The sequence below is a fragment of the Drosophila sechellia genome, unplaced genomic scaffold (assembly GCF_004382195.2).
Source record: "Drosophila sechellia strain sech25 unplaced genomic scaffold, ASM438219v1 U_1, whole genome shotgun sequence".
NCBI classification, from domain to species: domain Eukaryota; kingdom Metazoa; phylum Arthropoda; class Insecta; order Diptera; family Drosophilidae; genus Drosophila; species Drosophila sechellia.
Window position 1 is genome coordinate 15187 of NW_022611044.1, and position 18232 is coordinate 33418.

General features: G+C 43.9%; 2 protein-coding genes and 4 pseudogenes across 2 annotated transcripts; 3 read left to right on the plus strand and 3 right to left on the minus strand.

The window, feature by feature from the left end:
* The first annotated feature begins 5857 nt into the window (after positions 1-5857).
* On the plus strand, positions 5858-6817 carry LOC6614149 (cuticle protein 19.8). The gene is given in 3 exon segments (XM_002038566.2): positions 5858-5965; positions 6026-6530; positions 6533-6817. Coding segments are annotated over 3 exon segments (651 nt in total). The 5' UTR covers positions 5858-5953; the 3' UTR covers positions 6667-6817.
* A 1645-nt stretch (positions 6818-8462) lies between these two features.
* LOC6614148 (larval cuticle protein A2B) lies at positions 8463-9287 on the minus strand. The gene is made up of 2 exons (XM_002038565.2): positions 9201-9287; positions 8463-9138 (listed from the first exon to the last, which is right to left on the minus strand). The coding sequence occupies exons 1-2, from the start codon at positions 9210-9212 to the stop codon at positions 8551-8553; spliced, it is 600 nt and encodes a 199-aa protein (XP_002038601.1). The 5' UTR covers positions 9213-9287; the 3' UTR covers positions 8463-8550.
* A 926-nt stretch (positions 9288-10213) lies between these two features.
* Positions 10214-11013, plus strand: LOC6614147 (annotated as a pseudogene).
* Positions 11014-11864: 851 nt separating this feature from the next.
* Positions 11865-12471, plus strand: LOC6614146 (annotated as a pseudogene).
* Positions 12472-14352: 1881 nt separating this feature from the next.
* On the minus strand, positions 14353-15255 carry LOC6614145 (annotated as a pseudogene).
* Positions 15256-16198: 943 nt separating this feature from the next.
* On the minus strand, positions 16199-16921 carry LOC6614144 (annotated as a pseudogene).
* Between the last annotated feature and the right edge of the window lie 1311 nt (positions 16922-18232).

Sequence of the window (18232 nt, forward strand, 5' to 3'; positions counted from 1 at the left end):
TTCTTTAGTGCCTGGAGCTCTGGTTCGAGTTCTATTTTGAATAGTGGCTGCGGAACTTTGTCTTTGTTTAAAATATTAATAACTGTCTTTGCAGAAAAGTTTTTGGCCTTCAGAGCCTCAATTATCTCAGCTGGTGTCACTGTTGCTTCAATGCCCTTAAGTACTACCTGTAGCCCTTTGCAACTTTTTAATTGGTATGTGTAGTAGTTTTTACCAGCATCATTTAGGTATTTAGTCACTATACGGTGGTCTGCTTCTGTTTGGATCTGTAGTTTTATTTCATGAATATTTCCTTTTTTAAGTGGGATAATGTGGAACTTGCTGTCACCAATCAAAGCAACGAGTTTATTTACAAGTGCATTTGTACTTTGTTCTCGTATGAAAATTGGTGGAGGCCTGGTCTTTTTTGGCTCCCCTACCGTTTTTTCGTTGGGTTGTTCGGTCGCAGAATCAGCCAAGATAGCATATCGGTTTGAATTATTTACTGCAGAGTTTTCATTGCCGTTGTTGGTTCGATTGATTTTGGGTTGATTACCTGCCTTATTGTTTTGAGGGCTGAGCTTTCTCTTGATTTGGATGTAGCGATCCATGCCAGTCTGCACAGTCGAAATCGACTTCTGCTTTTGTTTTGATTCTTCTTTACGTGCATTATTGTTGTTGCAAACGGTCAGTGCTGCTGAATTATTTACAGCTGGCACAGCGATAATTAGTTGGGCCGCTGACGAAGTTGATGTTGTGGCAGTTGCCAGTGAGGTCACTGCACTCGTTATTGCAGTGTTACAGTTACCCGGGACGGTCGTTTGGCGCTGCGAGAGGAGCGGGGTAGGAGAGGCGGTCTCTTCGCTCCACGACTTGTGAGCCGAAGCAGGCAGAGAGGGAGAGCAAGAACGCGGTCTGTCGTTCGCTGAGGGCAAAAGTTTCGAGTTAGTTGAAAGTGAGGGTGCTCGATCACCGATTTGCGGTGAGACGAAAGAAAAGTATGCATTGTTGCGTTGTAAAGAGCGCCGGCGCTCGTCTTGTTCACATTGTCGCTGAGAACGTATGTCGTTTTGATTCATTGTTCTAAGTCCACATATAACAATTACCAGAACAATATGGAATAATTATTTATTTTAGTAAATAATTACTATAGTCAATAATTGTTAGTTGTGCAAACTGCACTTTACACTTTGTGTTTAACTTTCACTATACTGTTGTAGTTTTTAGAACTTGCTATTCGTAGCTTGAAAGAAACACGTCTCCACCCGAAGACTGTGGAATGTCTACTGGGCTTTGTGTCGGTCATTTCCATTTAAATGGCAGGACTCGTGCACCGCAATGCAAAGAGAATCCCTTTGTTGTTAATTTTTGTAATATAAAACGGAAATTATGGGGTCATGACTTTACTTGCCGGGTGATAAATGGCCCTACCTACCACTCATCGGGGGAGCTGAGAACTGAAACTCTGACTTTTTCTAGTTTGAGGCAGAGTTTTCCCACAGCTGCCATTGAAACTTTAGGGGAGCTAGGCAGCGTGCACCTGTTGTTTTTTCTAAAGAACGATTCTGAATTTAGGGTTCAGAGTTCTTAAGGGGCCGTCCAAGGTCAGACTTCGAGTGTAATCTCAGCTAGCCAACTGCTTCCTTTGACATGACCCTTTTTTCAAGCCGAAGTCCTCCGACTAATCAAGTGGAAGATTTCTGATTTTGGGTGCTCCGGCTCGTCGATACGCAACCAAAACCCTTCTCAACTTAACCATCGTCATTATCATCCAGAGAGCAGAAAACAACAATGCAAACTGACAATGCAACCGGCCAAAAACAGAAAGCACAAGCCCAAGGAAAACAAGGGGAATAGGGACAAAATCAAGTAACATGCCCGACGATGTGAATTAAAGGATCGTCGAACCTCAGCAGGGTAAACAGGCTTTTGATCGCCGACTTTCGTATAAATAGCAGGCAGGGACTCCTTGTTGGCTCATTCAGTGTTTTGTGTTGAGTCCAAGAGGTTCGGGATCGGGAGCAGCTTGCGATCGCGCCCTGGGTTCAGTCAGACCAATCCAGCCAGCAAAAACTCACCTTTGGATACAATTATTCTGGATACAGCCTGCATCCACACAACCAAATGGCAGATACGTAGAGGTAAATATAGGGAATGAGTGTTAAATTGAAAGTTACAATAAAATATTTTATTGATTATTTTCAGATTTAACCCTTCTGTATCGGCCTTGCAGCTGCTAACTAAAGATAACAAAAAAACCTATGGACTCGGCTACCACCACATCCCACATCAGCACCCAGTTGATGACTATGAACACCCGGATCCGTCCAAGAACTAAAAGCTAGGGCTCCTTAAGGGCTAGCACCTGGTCAGAACTCCTATTGGCACTCATCACGGAACATTGAATCGTTGGAGGCCGCACAACACCGCACATCTGCCATCCACCACCCATCCATCCATCACCCACCAAACGTCGTCTCGGCCCTTTGGACAAAATTTACATTTGAGTTTAAGTTTAGGTGTAAACAATAAACAAAAAACAACAATAGGCTACCAAAAAAAGCGAAAAATCCCACCGAGTATTTATTTTTCGGGTTTCTATCTGGATTATATCGGCTTATCCGTAATTGATCAGATTGTTAGACGATGATCAAGAAGTTTGTCAAAGGCGTAGCTAAATGCCAACAGTTTATTGAACTCGTGGTTCTGGAAATTGTTTTATTTCTTAATTGTGATGATTAGTTGTTCGGCAAGGCATTGTACAATTCTATAAGGTTAATTTAATATTTTTAATAACTTTCCTGGACACACCCATATTATCTATCTTATTCGTCACCTCCGTGACTTTTACTTTGCAGTGGGATCTTAAAAATAGTACTCAAATATTTCGTTATTATCTTACAAGAAAGGCCACCGTACGAACAATAATTTATGTGTATCAAGGTCAGGTCCGGCAGCAAAGCCTATAAACTGTATGTGAGCCGATTGCCACCAGAAGAAATCCAGCAAACAGTCAGCAGATTTCAAAGGTGTACGCACAGGTGCTGCTGCTGTTGGTGTGGCGACTACTGCCAAAATTGAGACATGAATAAAAAATGGTAAGTGGACTGGTTTCTGTGCAAGTTTAATTGGCATTATTCGAGTCGCCGGCTGGACAGCGGTTACTCCGCACTGTAATCGCCATAAACTATTTCCAGCTTAACCCTTGGCAAAGTGCGCTCGCCGATGATTAGGCCAAACAAGTGCCAGTGCTCAAGTGCTCGGCTGGAGTGTTTCCCTCGGAAATTAAGCAAACTAAATTGTAATTAACAGACGTTTTTTCAACAGTTGTCCAACAGAGACAATGCCTTCCAGTTAGCCGGCCGATGACGGTCAGCAGGCTACCGAAGTGATTACTTTTATTATTTTCAATACAAATTCGTTCCGTTGGAATTTTTTAATTCGGCGCAGCATTGACCCCACAGTGGGAATCATGGCTGGTCAGGGGCGGAAAAGGCTGCTAATTAAATTAAGCCGATCTGAGGGCCACTCCTACTTCCTAGCCTATCCTTCGGGGATACGGCTGTGCCACGGATATACATTTTCCAACATTATTTGGGTTTTAGCCGGCACTCGACTTCGACACCCGGACACCCGGACACCCGGACACCCGGACATCCAAACAGCTCAACCAATTTCCAGCAAACACTCGGCCCGGTGATCAATCTTAAATTTTCACCGCTTCTGTCAGAAATGTGCGTAGTCGACGACATGGGACGACATCGGCATCATGTGGCTTAGTTGTCCTGGTCCAGCACCTCTCTCCCAAATACCTTAAAACACTGACAGGCAAAACCCAAAATGCTGGTTGACGAATGAGGCCGAGGCGGATGAGTTTTCTCTGGGGAAAGTCGCAAGAATACCGTCTGCATGCACCCGAAAAACTCCTCAAATGAACCATGAATGGCGGCACTTTTAGTAATAAAATATTGTTATATATGTTACTGCTTCACAGTTATATGTATATGTACAATATTTTTTATTTTTCCAAGTATAATATACGTTCTACGTCATTTCTTAAATGTAAATACATCTAGAAATATTTAAACTTATTCAAACATACCTCCAGACTACCAAAGAAATGCTATCATTACTCTTTCGGACGCTTACTTATACTAAAAAATTATTGGTTAAGATATGCAACAAGCGTTTGCAAAATGATTTCAGGTAAGCAAATTCATAAATAAGCGTAAAATGTATATGAGTTAAATATAAATGAGTTCCTTAAAGTAAAGCCTTTTTTTAATTTAAAGATCATATATATCTTACTGGCTTGATTTCAAACGTATATTTATGATTTTTGTTTTAAATATTAATTGTTCCCTAAATGTAAATGATTTCATTATAAAGCTGAGTCCTTCCTTAGGCCTTAAAACACATTAAATATGTTGTTGAATTTAAGCTCCTTGGGAAAATAACGGATTTGATCGTCATGTGACTAAGCACGTAGGCTAGTAGCGTACTAACTTCCGGTTGGTATTTCATTTTGTATCTAACGGATCTTGTTTAGCGGCATTTCCCTTCCAATTCTAGCACCCATTCCTACGATGACTTGGTGGAATAGAAACGAACGGGAACTGGTTTGACTCGCGGCCAGACGCACGTCAGACGAGATTTGAATCGTTCTTATAATCTGTGGACTCATTGTTTGATTGTCGGGTAATGAGCTCGGACCTTTTGCACAACAATGGCGAGTATCAAATTTGTTAATTAAAGCGTTTGCTTGAAAGTGAAATGAAACTAAATTTAATTGATGTGAATTGAAATTGAAAATGAGTGACTAATTAAATTGGCCTTAAGCGGTCATTGCTACCAGGACTTGATTTTTAATATATTAATAGATAAGTCGTCACAAATAAATTAAAGTTCCCAGTTAAGATATTAAATATCCAAGCGGGCTTTTTTCATAAAATCATTTGATAGCTGGCTTCATTGATAATAATATCTCTAATTGGTTACGAGTGTGAAAAAGATATTGATATAAAGCTCATAGTCCAATTAAACGTTACGGTAATCAATTTTTATATAAATTAAAATCTACATTGGCAGTCATTGATATATTTATCTATTTTATAAATGTACCACAAATGATTTAGTTTAGCCAAAAGAAACATATAATTGTGATACATTTGAGTACTTTTTTACTTTGGCAACGACCTTCAAATGAAATTCTTTCGTCGCCAGCCCCGCACAATTTATTACATCACTTGGTCGCCGGTTGAGTCACTTTCCTGCCCAATTCGATTTCGACCATGATTGAGCACTTACCAATGCCACAATTATAGCTGTAAAGCTGAGAGCAGAAAGCTTCAAGCTGAAAGCTCAAACGTTACTTGTTCACTTATCCATGTGAGGTGATCATGCATCTTTTTTGGGTCATTTACCATGGGGAGGATAGAGGAGGTGTGTTTCCAGATGTATGTATTTCTCGAGTGTGCGCGTTTGTGTCAAGTGCAATGCTGTTCATCGATCCAGCAGCGATTTATTGGGTTACTTACATGACTTGAGTGAGCCCCACAACCGCAAGCCTCAATCCCCCGATCTTCAAGCGCTGATCCGCGGCGGGTTGCTCGCTTAAGTCTTTTGTTTGTAACGACTTTGGTTGCTTTGTCCGCTATTCGCCGTCCGTTTCCCATTCATAACAATAGCGAAATGGGTGTGACTCGTGGGTGCAAATCTTTTTTTGGGTAAATCTAGCGATCGGCGGAGAAGGAGGCATGCAAATGTATTACGATCGAAGTGATTTTTGTAAGCAACCGAGTTAAAAAGTGAAAGAAAGGCCTGCGGAGAGACAATGGGCCAACGAAAATTTCGTCTATAAATACAAATGCATCGGCGGTTCAATTATTATTCAAAGCACGCACTCCACAGAAGGAGGACACAGTCTCGCTTCTTTCGCTCTGCAATTTGCCAACCAACCTCAAACACTCGCCAAATGGCTTTCAAGGTAAGCCAAGGCTGATGTAATTTGCACCTTGGCAACAGACTATACTGATTTCCATTCCAGCTCGTTGCTCTGGTTTCCTGCTGCCTGGCAGCCGTGTGCGCTGGACTTATTCCTGTGGAGCAGCACGAGCAGCATCCCCATCTGTACCAGGCCCACCAGCCCCAGCATGTGATCTACCAAAAGCAGCATGAGATCCACCCCCACGGCCACGAGGTCTATCCCGATGACCCTCATCCCAAGTACAACTTCGCCTACGATGTGCAGGATGCGCTCTCCGGGGACTCGAAGAGCCAGGTGGAGTCCAGGGATGGGGATGTGGTGCAGGGAGAATACTCCCTGGATGATGCCGATGGCTTCCGCCGTACTGTAAAGTACACCGCCGATTCCGTTAATGGATTTAATGCCGTTGTCCACCGCGAGCCCCTGGCCCATGTGCACCACAAGGTGGTGGCTGCTGCTCCTGTTCAGTACCACCACGCCCCTGCCGCACCAGCTGCCGTCATCAAGAGCTATGCCTCCCCCTCCCAGGCCTATGTCGCTCCCACCTACGCAGCCCCTGCCTACACCGCCCCGCCTACACCACCCACCAGGCTGAGCAGCCACAGGAGCAGGAGCACCAGCAGCACCACTACGCCAGCTACGAGTCACCCGCCCACTCCCAGGCCGCCCACGAAGGTCATGAGTACTACCACCACCAGTAAGGGGTTTCCAGCCACAGATCACCTGACAAGCGAAAGTATTATTATCGTGCATCCCATTATGAGAACTCATTTAGCTCATTAACCTAGTTCTGTTGATTAGTCGTAACCTGTTTGTAAATATTCTCAATAAAACTTTCACATATCTATGTAATGCGATTTGTTATGAACTTTCTGGATGTATGATATGCATTAGTTTCAGGATAATTAATTTAAGAAATTGGCATTTCATTATTGAAAAGAAAAGGAAACAATAGTTTGTTTAAAGAAAATTATTTAAATTATTTTGAACAAAGTTAAACAACTTATTGCTTAACTTGAAAAATTCATTCAGTGAGTCTGCCTTATAAATGAAAAGTGCGTACAAAAAGAACAATCGACATTAATTTTATGAAGTGTGAGATTTACATTTTAAGCACTTGGCTAGTATTTCCCGATTGGTCATGATTAGCGTGGCAATTTAGCGCGAATACGTGTCCGTGCTCGATTTTCGCACTTCAATGGAGAGGGGTAAATCGAGACCGGTTTTTAGACTTGCCAAAATATCCGGTAGCAACAATCGCACTTTTTGCAATTTTAATGTCGCACACAAATTGAATCTCAAATTACTTGGGACATATTTGCTGGTATCAAGTCCGACAACAACTACGTATACGACTATACAGGCTCTGCCGCTGACTCGGACCCGAAATATGTGTGTCCAATTGCGGCCAAGAAATAATTTGCTCCACATTTCCCACACAAAGGTCTAGCGCAATCACATTAGCCAGACTCTTGGCTTTCGCTCCTCTTTGTTGGCCAGCTGGGTTGCTCGGCTTGGGCTTGGCTTTGGCAACGGTTGGGTGCCGGCACAGGGGGATAATAATCGACAGCCTCGGCACTGGCAAATGCCCACCTTGGATCCCATTGAAATCACAAAATGTGATATTTTGTTAAGTACGCTCAAAAATTATGGTATTCTTATTTAATGCATAAGGAATCTAGCTTAGGTGAAACTAATTAGCTTGTATTATTTACTGGTTATTTGCAGAATAAAAGTTTGACTACAGCGAACCTACATATAAAATGTGTATATTCTTCAACAGGATCCGGTTCCTGTCCGTCTGACTGCTCTTACTCGTATGAACATCAATATGCTGATCTCTACAGCGTATCTGATAGTCTATTTATTAAGTTTAGTTTGCTCCCCAGTAGTCCCAACTAGTAATAATAATGACAGATAGCCGCAAAGAGTATATATTATATAGGGGAAAAAATAAAATAAAATTATATAGTTTACCTATAACTCTCTATAATTAGCTTTAATTTAATATTTATAGAGTGATTCTTCTAGTTCTAAGTCTTTCTAACTTTGTATTGACACTGAAAATCTGAATAGACAAAAATTTTTGCCATACAGCTATTACTCTAATGTTTTGTAATTGTTTCCATATACTATATAATATATAGCCAGTTAAAAGCGCAAAAACAAAATTCGAGACATCACTATATAATAATATCTAATGCAATAAAATATTTATGTGATGATTTCAGAAGTGCACATATTATTTAAGCCAAATATTTGATAAATATTTTTTTTTTTTAAATTTTTTAAAGATTGTGCAGTATTTTTTATCGGTATATAATATGGCTAATACATCGAATTGAAACCCATTAGGTTGTCATTAATAAAAACGCTATGTCCGTGACTTAATTTTATTCGGATAAAACAAATCCGAAATTGTTTCAACTGCCGTTGATTAATTTCAATTGATGCAGATTTCTTTTCATTAAAACATTCAAATTCCAAAAATGATAAAAACATTTGTAAAAATATTTGTGTGTATTTGTAGGAGGCAATTGTAAAACTATAACAGTAATGGGTTGAGAAACGTAAAATGGCAGTTCTTAGTGGTGGTAGGCAACAGCGGGGGCGGCGTAGGAGGTGTAGGTAGCGGGAGCGGCGTAGTGGGCCACTGGAGCCACGGTCTTGACCACGGCGGGAGCAGCGTAGTGAGCAACTGGAGCCACGGTCTTGACCACAGCGGGAGCAGCGTAGTGGGCGACAGCAGGGGCGGCGTAGTGGGCAACGGGAGCGGCGACGGTCTTCACAACTGGGGCAACGGCGACGGCCTTGACCAGGGGCTCACGGTTCACGACGGCGTTGAATCCGTTGATGGGGTCGGCGGTGTACTGGACGGTCCTCTTGTAGCCATCGGCGTCGATCAGGGAGTACTCGCCGCGGACCACGTCGCCATCGCGCTCCTCCACCTGGCTCTTGGAGTCACCGGAGAGCGAGTCCTGGACATCGTAGGCGTACTTGTACTGGGGATGGGGGTCGTACTCCTCAGCGGCCTTGGCAAGAACCGGCTGGGCGTGGGCAACGGCGACAGGTGCATGGGCGTAGGTGGCCACGGCGGGGGCGGCGTGGTACACCTGCTGGACGGGCAGAACACCGGCGCTGGCGGCGGCGATCAGGGCGAAGAGGGCGATGAACTGAAAGGGGGATAGCAGTTAGGATTTGGGGTCTTTGGTGGGGCTAAGTCCTCGGGGCGAACCTTGAATGCCATTTCGATTTGAATTGATTTGGCTGCTGCTGCTGCTATTGGTTGCTGGAAGGCGAAGTGAACTGTGAGGGCTACTGGGCCAACACTTGGCTTATATACCGAGATGGAGCTATTTCTTCAGCTGCTGCTACATTGAATGGCCGAGCTCGCTTTTGCCGGCTGGCCACGCTCTTGGCGTAATTAGTGCAATTCATTTATGCTAAACGTGTGTGGAGAGGGAAAAGTGAAGCTTGAAGGCGTGCTCAATCTTTGTACCTCTGTGTTTTGTCATCAAATAACTTCAATTTATCCGAGAGATACGGAGAGCGTGCGCTTTAACACCACCGTTTGCTAAATCCAGTTAGCTTACAATATTGTGTGTTTGTGACAAAAAAGTCCCTTAAAATGAAATTAATTCAAAACATCTTAGATATCGTGGCTTTATTAAATTAATATCATTATTTCTTATTACTCACCTTTGATTTCCATAATTTTAAGGTAGTACACAGGCGAACAGCTTGATAACTTGATCAAAACTTTCTTATAACACATTTGCATTATTTAATGTAGGTTAATAATTTTTACAACTTTGTAGGAAATTAGTTTTTAATATATAATAATTAAATTATTATCCCAACATAAAATATTCATTATGCCCTACCAAGACAATCTTATGGATACAAACTCAAAACACTTTTTATTAATTTGACTGGCAAGTATTTAAACTAATAATATCAGAACTATTATTTCTTTTTTATAATTATCAACAAATATGAATAATATGCCACCAAGTTTAAGGAAAATAGTAATTAAACTTGTCTTGGCGTAATCAATTAAGTGCAGCTGGTTATTTCGATCGATCGAGCACTTTCAAATTGGCAGAACTGAAGAAGGTGCGTGACCATTTTTACATGCCACCGGGCGCCGCTCGAGGTGATGCGCCAAAAATGAATTCCAATTAGGTGTCATCAATGTCACCAAGTAGCGTATAAAATCAACGGCCCACAATGGGTCAGACATTCAGTGTTTGGCTTCGGCTCAAGACAACAGTTAATCAAATTCATCCAACTACAATGGCCGCAAAGGTTTGTGCGATCAATTGGAGGATAAACGTTCCGGGGGACTACCAATGGATTACCAGTTTCCTTCGCCTCATATTGACATCGTGGATAAAAGATCCTAAAAAGCGTGTAATTTATTTCACAGATTGTTATCGCTTTGGCTCTGTTCGCCGTGGCCCATGGAGCCGTCCTCAGAACTGCTGCTCCTGTGGCAGTGGCTCCTGCTCCGGTACCAGTTTTGGCCAAGACTGTTGAGCTGGAGGAGGTTGATCCGCATCCTCAGTACACCTACAGCTACGACGTGCAGGACACGCTTTCTGGCGACAACAAGGGGCACGTGGAGGAGCGCGATGGTGACGTGGTCCGCGGCGAGTACTCCCTGATCGACGCCGATGGCTTCAAGCGCCCCGTGACCTACACCGCCGATTCCATTAACGGATTCAACGCCGTCGTCCGCCGGGAACTCCTCACCGCTGTTGTGGCCGCCGAGCCGGTGGTGAAGGTCGCTGCTCCACTGGTCAAGGCCGCTCCAGTCGCCCCCATCGCCCTGTCGCCTTGGCCGCACCAGCTCCCGTTGTGCGCTCCGCTCCAGTGGCCGTTGCTGCTCCTCTGATCAAGTCCGCTCCCCTGGCAGTTGCCGCTCCTTCGTCCGCTCCGCCCTCTGGCGGTGGCTGCTCCCGCTCCTGTTCTGCGTACCGCTGCCTATGCCACGCCTCTGCGGTACACCGCCCCCGCGTACACTGTCGCCCACTTGTAAATACCCATGCGACTTTGTTATTCTGATAATAATAAAATGTGATTTGTTATGTTAATTTGAATTGTGGTTTTATTTTGAACTTAAGTTCTATTTTTACCAACACAATTTAATTTCAGTTTCAGCATTTCCCAAAGCATTATTAATTATTTCATTCATAATATTACCTCCAAAACCATCAACGTATATATTATATGTGCATATATACTTTTATTTTTACTACCCATACCCACAATATCAGCATGATTTGACTAGCTATCCGTAAAAAATCCTTATTTAATACCTCAGTTTGTTTGCTTTTCTTAAGCGGACTAGTTAATTCTTGATACATGAAGAGTGTATTAAATATAAATATATTTATTAAATTCGTCTAATGTGCTTTTCAATTCAAAGCAAGTAATCAGTGTAGGTCAGTTCCAAGCGTGTTGAGCTGCCTGGTAACATGATATACCACTCAAGGCAGTATGGTGAAAGCGTTTGATTCGCAATAGCCCGCGGAGGGTCAGATAGACACCAAAATCCGAGGGTCTCTCCCAAGACACTAAGCCGCACTAGATTTGCATGCGGATTGCGGATTGCATAAAAGTGTCTCTGGCCCCGGCGTGGGCAGTTGTAATTGCCCATATTCCAGTCGATAAAGTAATAAGGTAAATAGCATAGCGGCAATACAATATAAATGTATAAAATAAAAAGTGACAAAAATTATTTGCCCAGCAGCGAATTAATCAGTTTCAATTCGTTATTCGCATTTGGTTTTGCACTCGTTCAGTGGGTATAAAAAGCAGTGCTCGTGGTCCAGTAAATCATTCCCAAGCTTCACCGTCTTCGCAGCAGTTAACGGATAACCACCACCAGCCCTCCTCCAAGTTCAGAGCCATGGCCTTCAAGGTGGGTAATCCTTACATGACAGCCCGGTCCTTTCAATTACCCCTCATTCCTCCCGCAGTTCCTCGCTGTTCTCGCCCTCGTCTCGGCGCCAGTGCCGGAGTTCTCCCCGTCCAGCAGGTGTACCACGCCGCCCCCGCCGTGGCCACCTACGCCCATGCACCTGTCGCCGTTGCCCACGCCCAGCCGGTTCTGACCAAGGCCACCGAGGAGTACGATCCCCATCCCCAGTACAAGTTCGCCTACGATGTCCAGGACTCCCTCTCCGGAGACTCCAAGAGCCAGGTGGAGGAGCGTGATGGCGACGTGGTCCATGGCGAGTACTCCCTGATCGATCCGATGGCTTCAAGCGCATTGTCCAGTACACCTCCGACCCGGTCAACGGATTCAACGCCGTCGTCAACCGCGTGCCCCTGGATCACGTGAAGACCGTGGTGAAGACCGTGGCTCCTGTGGCCGTGGCTGCTGCCCCTATCCCAGTGGCATACCACCAGCACCACTAAGGAACTCTCCTGCTGACTTGTTGAATCCGTTTGTAGATCAAATAAAATGTTGAATATTTGTAAGCTGAAAGAAATCGAAACGAATTTTTCCTTACGGTTTGTGAGGATCTCGCTAATTAGCAGGCATTAGCCAATCAAAATATTACACATACAATATTGAAAAAAATATTATAGTAACAACTGAGTTTAGTAAACAACTGACCATCAAATGGGAGCTTCACCAGTACCACCGAATATCGTCAATGGAGCCGCTTACTCTGCATCACCTTGGATCCTCTTAAGTCCCTCTCCAGCATATGCACTTTGTAATCAATTTTCTGCCGGTAATAAGTCATTAAGGGCCCAAATTGACCAGGCGTTCGCGTCCGACCCATTTTACACCAATCAACGAAAATTGGGGTAGACATCGATCGAAAAGAACGCATCGATCGGAACAATTCAATAAAACCATCTGCGTCGAAGGCTTATTGAATTTAATGCATGTAATGCGGTCCGCTCTCGGAAACCAGTTAAGGTCACTAAGCTGCAGCTTTGAAGTGGCCAGAAACCTTTCGCCAGTCCCTCGATTATTGAGCTCCACTTGAGAATGATATACGCGACAACATGGGACACAAATTACATATTCTCATTATCTGACCAGCCAGCCGCCTTTCCAGGCCGGACAAGTGCAAATATGCCAAGGTACCTCAAAGAGGACAGTAAACAGCAGACAACGGACGGCGAGGGTTAAGGTCAAAGTCAGTTGGCATTGTTAATTACCGTTGGAGCGAACGAACGGACTTGGCTGCCCATTTCCATTCCATTCCCATGTATAGCATGTAAGTACATCGGCCCAGAGATCCACGCCACCAGTTCAGATTTAATGGCAGCGGCGCATGCGCAACTCGCGGCGAGGCACATAAAGTTAAACAGGCGAATTACAATCATGCTCGTGTCGCATTGAACCAGACCAGACCTAAGGCCCCGTTTACACCGGCTCATGAATGAGTAAACGACTTTGGGGCTTCCCTCTTTCAATTCCAATTTATATGCGCTGGAACCACTTTATGGACCTTACCCCTGGTCGCTCTTCTGTCGCGCATTTTGTGCGTTCTTGGACGTGTTGGACTGCGGTTTCGCTGTCCACTTATGCGACATTACTTCATTGTTTCTTTATGGCGGCAGTGAGTGCTATTTTGTCAGTAGCTGTCGCTTAACACGCGTTCTTTTCCTTCAGCGGCGACCTTGAAAGTGCTCGTGGGAGAGTGAAAGTGAAAGTTTCGTTGTAGCGGGCCAGAAGTGAATTAAATGAGGATTTTATCTGATTGTAATGTAGTGAACGTGGCAGGGAATAACACAATTTAGATGTTGGGAAACAAAAGAGCGTATTATTTTCACTTCTCATCAAGAGTATTATTTTATAAGGGCATTATAGAAACAACTTTAGACGGTATATATGCAAGTATATATGACCAAGCTAATATGTTTAAATGCTTATATCATATCTTTAATATATCATCAAAATATCAAGTAAATAAGTAAATTAGTAAATAGTAAATAAGTAAATTTTAAATGTCTAAGAAAAACAAAAATTTCAAAAAATTATTTCCTAAAAAAGGTTGTAAATGTTCCAAATCCTTTATCAAAGGTTTGAAAGTCAAGTTTTTTCTTTAATATTTCCATAATCTTATATGTGTTTAGGTAAATTTAAGCCCCAAAAAATACAAATTTGAATAGGTTAGGCCATTCATATGATTTATCCGTCGATTGTCATAATAATATCATTCGTTTGTACCAAAATAATTTTTGCAAACAGAAGAACTGATGGTCTGATAATTTGAGTTATTAACACCCTTAGTAAAATAAGGTTAACCCGGCAGATCTATACCTGTATAGGTAATAAAGCACCACGCATTTCCAAAAATAATAGAAGCCAACTCGATATTCATTCAATAGATCACATCCTTTATTTGAGTAAACAACTAACGGCAATTATCGGGTCGTGGTGGCCTATTCGTGAGCATTTCAATAGGCGTACGAGATAAGAGGCGAAGCGAACTGGGTCTTGACGATGGCGGGTCCAGCGGCGACCAGAGGAGCGGCCTTGACAGCGGGCGCGGGGCGGCGTAGGCGAGGGGAGCCGGGGCGGCGGCGTAGGCGAGAGGTGCTGGGGCGGCGGCGTAGGTGGCGGTCAGGGGGGCGGCACGGACCACGGGGGCAGCGACGGCGGCACGGACAACTGGGGCTGGAGCGGCAACGACGGCAGCAGGAGCGGCGGCAACGGCGGCCACCAGGGGCTCACGGCGCACCACTGCGTTGAATCCGTTGATGGGATCGGCGGTGTAGTCCACAATGCGACGGTAGCCATCGGCGTCGTTCAGGGAGTACTGGCCCTGGACAACGTCGCCCTCGCGGGTCTCCACCTGGGTCTTCGAGTCGCCAGAGATGGCGTCCTTGACGTCATAGCCGTAGGTGTACTGCGGGTGGGGATCGTACTCCTGCACCTCGGCAACGGCGGCCAGAGGAGCGGCGGCGGGAATGATGCCAGCGCTGGCCACGGCGATGCAGGCGGCGAAAAGAATGGTGAACTGCAATTGTTCAAAAGAGTTTCTCTAATTAGTTTGACTATCTAAAACCGAGGGTTGTTCTTTTCAACTAATGAAGCATTTGTTTAAGCATTAGTTGCAACTACAAAATGTAATAGAAATGGGAAATCGATTTCATTGAACTGATCTGTTGATTAAATAGTCCTATGCGCTTCGTCACTGTTTGATTCATCACTGTCTCCAACACTTTAGAACTGTGTCCTTACTTTGAATGCCATTTTTGGTTGTTTAGGTTGCTCTAGATACCGAATTTGGTGTTGAACTGATTTGAACAGCGTCCAACTGGGGCTTTTATACCGCCTCGATGGCTCTCTGCCCGGGTTCGATGTCAGCGACGTGCACTTGCGTCACAGAGCCACGCCGCTCATATCAAATGCGAGACGCTCAAGACTAGAAGCGGCTCTTACTGGTGCGCTTAAGGGAAGCATGGTGGGGGCGAGCGGGCCATAATTTGAGGTAGGACGGCGGTGGGCAGCACGCTGCCAAGGCTGCGCGGTGACAAAGCCGCGGCGAGCATAATGCCTTCTTGATTGAATTGGACTGAGCGGGCAGCCCAGCCGAATTAATATTGGCCTCAGAAGTCGCATACCCGAACGTGCACTTGGGGTACGGGTCCACGTCCACGCCCCTGCCCCAGAAACCACCACCCCCACCCCCAATCGATCCAGCAGTAATGATGATCGGCTGCCATTTGCTTGCGCTTTCGAAAAGTGCTCGCTCGCTAATAGCCCACCATATCGTATGCAGCGCATGCGCAAATGCATAACAACGTTTTTCAAATTGGCTGTGCACTTGCCGGCCGAGGCACCCATACCGATTTCCAATCCCAGTCCCCTGGCCAGCAGATTTCGAGTAACCCACTCCCCACCGACGACTTAAACGTTTGTTTACGCTGGCTGTCGCTCCAGTTGGACGCTAATTGGATTTCAAGCTTAACTTTAGTTCGACACCTCACTTCCGAATGCCCACGCAAAAATAACAGAATGATTGCGGATGTTTTGGCGGCATTTGGAATGCCCTGACTTTTAATGTTCTTACATATGGCTTTGGAATCGCTATTGTTACTCTTTATGGGATAACCAAACTCGTTGTGTATAAGCTTATGTTGTTATAAATGGATAATATATCTGAGATATAAGATAGGTACTATATATCTATAGTATATGAAAAGAAGAAACCAAGAATATAATCCACAGTTATTTTAAAGAGTTTTATTCAGGTTCTAGAACACATATGAAATGGCATGGGGATGATGGGCATGGTGCACGGTGGTCTTCAGCACGGGAACGTGGTGAGAGACGAAGGAATGCGCCGGCGCTGAGTGATGCACGACATGGGTCACTGGGGCATGGTGGACCCTGGTGCAAAGGATCGATGCACCACAGCCGATGCCTGGGAAAGCGGCTTCAGGGCTGGCAATTCTTCAGAGGCTTTAACTGAACTTTTGGAGCGACTGCTGTAGCCTGTGGCTTCACAACCACCGCGGCCTGGAAAGTGGTTCACGACGCACCACGGCGTTGAATCCACGGACATCATCGGCGGTGTAGTCCACGGTTCGTCTGTACCATCGGCATCATTCACGCTGTACTGACGCGGACCACATCGCCATCCCGAGACTCCGATTGGGACTTGACATCTCCTGTCTCTGGATCCTGAACATCATAGTTAAATGAGTACTGCGGATTCGAATCATAGGTGTCCTCACTTCCGGAAGATTTCGCGGGCAGTAGACCAGCTTGAACCAGGCCGATGACGGTCACAAATATCGCAGTCTGTATGTGGTCAAGGATTAGATATAGGCCAACACATAAAGAGCTCATGACGTACCTTAGTCAACATGCTGAACGTATTTTTAGGTTGAAGAATTAGGTTTGCTCCTGTTGGTAGTTGATTTTACACAAGTTTACTACGGTCCGCAAATCGGCTTTTATAGGCGGCTTCCTTGCCGTCGACCCAGTGCACAGTGCCCTGTTTTGCATCTGGATCTTAACAAGGTCATCGCGGGGACCTCCAGCCCAGTCACTTTGTAGACCGCCTAATTGGCTTGAGAATGCCCCAACAAGTTTATCGGGCAATCGACAGGTTTTCAGACCGTTTTTACTTGCTGTCGGGATATGGGCTCCTTCCATAATTTCGTGGAGTCATTCCTCAACAAATTCGGCGAATTTTTTATGTTTTTTATTAATTATTTAGGACAACTTGCAAATGTAATAATAATCGCTTACTTCAAAAAAATCAATTTACGAAAATTCTATTTCAAATATCTGTCGACCGTCTTAGCGATGAGATTGTAATTAGGACAGGGAACATTTTTATTAAATATTTCCGATTGTTCGCAGACTGCTCAAATATGTCGCCAAATATACCTTAATGCAAAGTTTGCTTAATAATGTACTGTTATGGCTCATTTGTTGCAGTATTAGATCGAAAAAAAAACCATTACCTTTTCGGAACAATTTTTGAATAATCATAGTCAGCCCATAAGTATGCAAGATATTTTTTCTTTCTGACCAACAGGTGGTGCTAAATTTCCTGACTTCGCTTTCCTTATAAATAAATCAAACAAATTCATACAGGTAACAAAACGGTGTACAAAAATGTTCTATATTGCCTTTGTAAAAAATTTGTTATTCAATATAAAATGTAAATTTAATATGAATAAATATTAATTAACGAAATGAGTTTAACTATCTTACGAGACTAAAATGATAGCGCCTCAATTGTTTTTCTATCTGTTTTCTTCGCTATATTTAATGCTACGATATTTGTAAATGTTCCCAAAGTATTTTACTTTCACCACGAGACTCACCAACTGCCTGCCTGCCTGCCAACACAATAAATCCTATGGCTAAGCATTACTTCAACTTCCTTGTTCAGCTGCTTTGCACAAACATCGTACTTCTCCAGGGAAACAAGGGTAGATAGACTGTTGTAGCAGTAGGGGCTGTTCCATGGAGAAGTCTGCTCCGATTGTTCGCTTCTGCTGCGAAGCGGATAAAGCGAGTGTGCAGACTGTTGTCTCGCTTTAACTTTATCCGATTCAAAAATGAAAGACTCTGGCCATGCCATAGGATTTTCTTAATGCCGGTTGGCTTATTATCACTTACAAGCCGGTTTTAGCATAAATTTGCATTTTAAACAGTCAAGGTCAATCACAAGTCTTGCTATGTTTATCACGCTCAATATTACACAAAAGATTAAATTAAGTAAACATAATAAGCTTGTCATTTACAATCCACAATCTTTATTATCCACT